Source organism: Gambusia affinis, linkage group LG01 (assembly GCF_019740435.1).
Source record: "Gambusia affinis linkage group LG01, SWU_Gaff_1.0, whole genome shotgun sequence".
In the NCBI taxonomy this organism is placed as follows: Eukaryota; Metazoa; Chordata; class Actinopteri; order Cyprinodontiformes; family Poeciliidae; genus Gambusia; species Gambusia affinis.
In genome coordinates this window covers 20523561-20529508 of record NC_057868.1, presented here as the reverse complement: position 1 = coordinate 20529508, position 5948 = coordinate 20523561, and the positions used below count along the sequence as shown (strand labels likewise).

At 37.3% G+C, this 5948-nt stretch overlaps 1 protein-coding gene across 2 annotated transcripts; it reads left to right on the top strand.

The window, feature by feature from the left end:
• The first annotated feature begins 1191 nt into the window (after positions 1 to 1191).
• On the top strand, positions 1192 to 4355 carry LOC122829606. 2 transcript variants are annotated; one of them, XM_044114310.1, is made up of 3 exons: positions 1192 to 3222; positions 3300 to 3664; positions 3795 to 4355. In XM_044114310.1, the coding sequence occupies exons 1-2, from the start codon at positions 1304 to 1306 to the stop codon at positions 3337 to 3339; spliced, it is 1959 nt and encodes a 652-aa protein (XP_043970245.1). In that variant the 5' UTR covers positions 1192 to 1303; the 3' UTR covers positions 3340 to 3664; positions 3795 to 4355. The 2 variants fall into 2 exon arrangements, with proteins under 2 accessions (XP_043970245.1, XP_043970236.1); XM_044114301.1 differs by having other exon boundaries at positions 1192 to 3664.
• The last annotated feature ends 1593 nt before the right edge of the window (positions 4356 to 5948 follow it).

Here is a 5948-nt window from a genome sequence, read left to right as displayed (position 1 = left end):
TTTCGCCCAGTCCTAATGTTGGTTTCTGTTTTTGTGATTGAAGAAAAGTCATTTAACTACCTGACTGGCCTTCCACTGAAGTTTTAGGCTATAAAATATGTGGGAACTCCAGCTGTCACAGTTTACATATGACAATATTGTTTTACCGCTACCTACAGCTAATACCGGGAGAGATGGCGACTTGAAGAAATGGCCGCAAATAACATGTACTAGCATATTTAGCTTCTTCACTGAGTCAGTTGCTTCGGATGCAGATGCGAGTTTTCTTCCCTTCGCTTTCTATCCATACAATAAAATGAGCACACATAAAGCATTTTGAGTTCTCTGTTCAAGTTGAGAATTTTAGCCAAATTCTTTTTGTTTCCTTTTCTGTCGGTATGTGATGAAAACTACCGCTTTTGTTTAGGGAGCATATTCAAGACGCACCTGTTGCTGCCACAAATTAAACTTGGTCTGATTATTAAAATACAGCCACGAACAGCACAACAGTTACCCGAGCTCCGCAAGGGCAAACACTTTCCAGTGGCAAGTTGTTCTCTATAACAAGTTAATGTGTGATTCGGTTCGGTTCTAGTAGTCCAGTGGGAAGATTCTCCCTATTACGGTCTGGAGCGCAGCAGCTGCGGTCATTTCTCTGCTGATTTGCAGCGACGCTCAGCAACAGAGAAGCTCGAGATTCTGGCTGCGATGACTAAATGAACCCAGATATTTTATTTTGCCTTATAAAAAAATTTCCTGGCCCAAATATAATGATTAAGACTCAGATTATTTACCTTTTTAATTTTTTTTAAATACAAGCGAAAAATAAAATTCACATTACACCAAACTAATATTATGTAGTTCTGGTATTTTACACTGTCGGCACAGAGCGGCAGCTCAGAACTCGCTTCTCTGCTTTTCTCTTCTTTATTACTGTCAGTTCTTCAGAGAGACGAGGTGCTAGAAGCGCTGCTAATTCAAATACATAATAGTATAAAAAGATACAGTGTAATATGACCACTGCAAGGGGGTTACAAACATTGAGACAATGTGTCACAATAACATTACATAAATACAGTAAAAATGGCGTAAACTGGCTGTAGAGATAGTTTACAAGTCATGTCTAATACGTATATGCGTAGGCGTGCAGTAAGGTTCGCGCGGGGGAAGGCTACGTCATAATGGATTATGACGTGAACCAGTATCAAAGGCAGCTTACTGCTACGGTTTAGTTTTAAGTAAACTTAATGCCATGAGGAGAAGCTGTAGTGAGCAGAACGTCATTTTTTTACAGAAAACTTTGAAGAAAAAAAAAATTTGAAAAATGGAAGAGTCAAACGGGCAAATGAACAGAAGCATCCACATTTCCATTGACAATCTGGAGGATATCATATTGCCCCGCCTGAACACTTTAACACCAGCACAGTGGACCTTGCTTTCACAGGGTCTGAGGGATTCACATATTACAGCCGTCATGGCTGACATACTTACCAACATTTTTCAACAATGTGTGGAAAATTCACTGACCGTCCTTGTGCCAATATTAGAAGATTGTATGACGAAGTGCATGAAGACTAAAATGCCAGATGAAAGCATCAGTGTGCATTTGACCAACATGATTTCAACAGAAATGGCCATTGTCCTCGAGGTGTCTCCACCAGAAGAAGTCTGTGAGAGCAGCATGGAGTTGAACTCATTGATGGAACAGGAGGTCTCTGAAAAAGTAACATCCATTGCAAATGGCATCAAGAGAACCTCTAGTTTTCCTGCAGAACCAGCAGTGTTTGCAAGTGGTTGCATTTCTAACCTAAGAAATTTCAACAAAATGGTTTCCAATGCAGTTCAGTGCCTTCGCAAACACATAAACAGAGTCAGCTCAAGATGCATCGAAAGATATTGGAGTGCGTTCACAAAAAAGCGAACCTCAGGTGTGTCTCCAGCAGAAGCAGAGACTGCTTTTGACCTTACAGAGAAAAGCGTTTCTCCTAGTGTGAAATCTCTCTATTCTGTAGCCTCAGTTAGCGAGAGTATTGCTGAAATCATAGAGAAATATTCTGATGATGCAGGCGATGCAAAAGGTGCAGAAGATGATGCAGATTTTTGCCTAGATCATTTCGAAGTAAACGAGGTTGCAGGTGGAATTAGCAAAACGATTATTGATGACCTTCATTACTGTAAGGCTGAAGGTTCGGTTGGACAGAAAGATCCAAGTTGTTCATGTGCTCCTCATTTTAATTTGAAAAAGATCGTTGGTGATATCAGAAACCTTTTCCGGTCAAAAGGCAAAACTGACCCAGCTGGAAAAGAAGAAATAGTCAAAAACCCACAATTTTCCAGATTTGCAAAAGACCAGTTCGCCACCATGGCGTCTTCTTTGGAGATCTCATTCAAGGACTCAAGTGACACAAATGTAGTGAAACTGAAACAAGATGTATATTTGTCAAACACATTGGCTCACCTCATGTTTCCTGGATGTGTCCCTGAAGATTCATCAGGGATGAAAACAGACCAAATTCCTAAGCTGGATTTTCAGTCCATCAAACCACAAATTGACAGACTGTGTGCAGAATTCATGAAAAACCCACAGTTGAATGACAAGATCAAGCAGTTTTCCAAGGAACTGACAGATAAATTATATACTGATATCACCAGTAGCCATCATTACAACCTTCCTGTTCCTCCTGAAAACCTTTCAGAATCTGTCCTCTCTAGTGAGAAAATAAGTGACATTTCTGGCCAAACAGAAATTTGCCCTGAAATCTTCTATGCCAGAACAGAAGACGAGGTGAGGAGATTTCTCCAAAACATCTTTCTTTGGCTCAAAAATGAGGAAATAAATCGCATAAGTGAAAGTGACAGGGTGTCCAATGTGCTCTCGGAGATCAATGATCTCGTTGGACAAACATATGAGACCCAAATCCCCAAACCCATGTCTCCAGGAACTGAGAAGGACTCTATCCCAACCATTGGAAGAGAATTCAAAGAGCAGCCTGAATATCCTGTAAAAGCTGAAACTGACTCCCTGATTGATTCATCACTTACAGCACCAGGGATTAGGTATGTCAGATTTGTTGAAGAAATCACTATCATTCCAATCCCAGAGATAAATGAAACCACAGAACAAAAGAAGAACGATCTGGAGGAATGTATGAAATGCTTTGCAATGAGAGCATTTTTGAACTGCTGGGAGAAAAACGGTGGGCCAGTGAATACTACAGACATGAAGAGAATCTTGTCTTATCTGTCAGTGGAGATCATACAGGAAATCGCAGACTTTGAAGTCAGTAAGGACAATGACAAGGTTAATGTCTTTGTTACAGACCTTTACCGCGATCTGAAAAATCAGTTTGGCTCAACTAGAGATCTGTGGAAAGCTGCAACATCACTAGATGGCCATTCTCTTCAGGATGCCATATTGAAATATTTAAGAAAGCACTTTCCCATGACACGCAAAATGAGTACAACTGAGAAGATCACTTCAACACTCACAGACATTTTTTGCTTCCTAAAATAGAGAGGATCTTGACCTGATCCTAGAGATCCTGGAGAGGATCAAGAGATCCTAGAGAGGATCAAGAGAGGATCTTGAGGATCTTGGCAGGTTATCTAATGACCAGCCATTAGATAACAGATCACAAACACAATCTCACAATCACAAAAAACACAAAATTCAGGAATAATGCAGGTAGAGTGCACTTGGATTGCAGATCAGAGTTTTCATTTCTGTTTATTTTTTCTGTTAGTTTCAAGCTCATTCCTTTATTGATCTCCATTGCTGTTCATTTGTCTTCCATCTGTTCTCTTCATTCTTCCAGCAACAGGTTTTTGAAAAAGGGTCCAGCCCTAAGTGGAGGAGTTTCAGTATCTCGCAATCTTGTTCACGAATGAGGGAAAAATGGAGTGGGAGATCGATGGGCAGCTTGGCGCAACGTCTACAGTGTTGCATACTCTTTATTGCTCTGTCATGAGCAGCTAAGAGAGCTGAATTAAAAGGCGAAGCTCTTGATTTGCTGGTCCATCTATATTCCCACCCTTACTTATGGTCACAAGCTTTGGGTCATGATTGAAAGAACAAGATTGTGGATACAAGAGGCCGAAATGAGTTTCCTCCGTAGGGTGGATGGATGGATGGAAGGATCAAACTAAATTCAGAGAGGTCAGGGCATCAAAGTCAAAATCCCAGCCTGGCTTTTTATATCTGGAGTCTTACAGGTTAGGTTTTCGTCGGGTTCTCCGGTTTTTCCTTTAAAAAAACATTCATATTCCAATTTGGTATGCTAAATACCCAATTCACATTTCCTGTTGACAGAAATGTGAAGAGAATGGTCACTGTCTCTAGCTGCAGTTCTAGAGGACAGGTGTCCTGCAGCCTTTAGACTGACATAACCCAGACATATAGTTGAGTGCTTTCTCTGAAACTTATAGATTTAATTAAAATTTTAGGGACATATTTCCATGTCCATGCTTGTCATTTTAATTATTTATTTTACATTTAGTCATATTTAAATTACTTATATATATATATATATATATATATATATATATAGAATAAGTTGAATTCGAACTACGGTAATGTAATCTAATACACTATTAACAATTAATCTAAATCAATTGTTTGCATCTCTACTTTAGATATTTTGAATAAACCTTGAATATATTGATTGAATCTCGAATATTGTCACCTTTTTAAAATAATAAATAAGTACATTTTTGCCAAAAGTAATTTTTTTTTCTAAAACATCTTGTGGAAAAATAAAAAATTTCTTTTGTGTTAAGGTTAGGGAATAGTGTGAGAGTAGGGTGAGAGGAAGTCTTTGGTCATTATTTTATATTGCATAAACCTTGCTTATATTAAGTGAACATTAAATATATTGAATGAAATATATATTCAGTGTTTATTTAATATATTCAAGATTCATTCCATAAATTAACTTTCAATAAATTCACACTTTCATTCAATATTGAAGGGTCAATTTATATTTAAGGCTTATTCAATACACCTTGCAAATATTGAATAAACATTGAATATATTGAATGAAAGTTTGAATATTTTGAATAAACCTTGTATATTTTGAATGAACTCTGGATGTAGTGGCTACTTATTTGTTTCTTCATTTTCATATGAATGTTCAAATACTTCCACTATGCCCTTTTCCACAAAACATACAAAAAGAGAATCTTCTAAATATGCAAAAGACATACACTAAATATGCAAAAGATAGACACAATAACAGACATACACAATAATAAACAATGCTACAAACTGACATTTCTGGCTCTTACACTGGACATGTTAAGCGAATGATGAATATATCGAATGAAAGTCAGAATATGTTGATTAAATGTGTGGATTAAACATGGAATATACTTAATGAAATTTTGATTATGGTAAATGAACATTTAATATATTGAATAAACCCTGTATGTATTGAATAAACCTTGAATATATTACAGTTTTTCTTGTCAAATACAATTGGGAGATCAATGACAAGAGACAATGAAATTCACATTAATTTCCTTTAGTGTAATTAGTTGACACACCATGTCATGTGTCATTGTGGTACAATAAACAGAACACAAATAAAAAAATGGGAGCATGAGACCATCTCCTTAAGTAAAAACTGTGCATGCAGTGGGGACAACAGTTCAATCTTTATATACTTTCCATCTCCATGCTGAGAAAAATAAATCCTCAATGGTGTAAAGCAGGGGTCACCAACCTTTTTGAGACTGGGAGCTACTTCACGTGTACAAATTAACACGAAGGGCTACATGTTTGACACAGACAATTTTCTTGGCTCGGCCTTTATAACAATAGTATATATACATATATAAATGATTACATGCTGCCTGATCATATTAATGTTAGGGACTACTGACAACAGTTATCAGTAATAATTTACCATGGCAGCTATGTTTAATTGCTATTATGTGATCAAAAGTTCTTAGTTCAGATTTTTAAGTTTGAT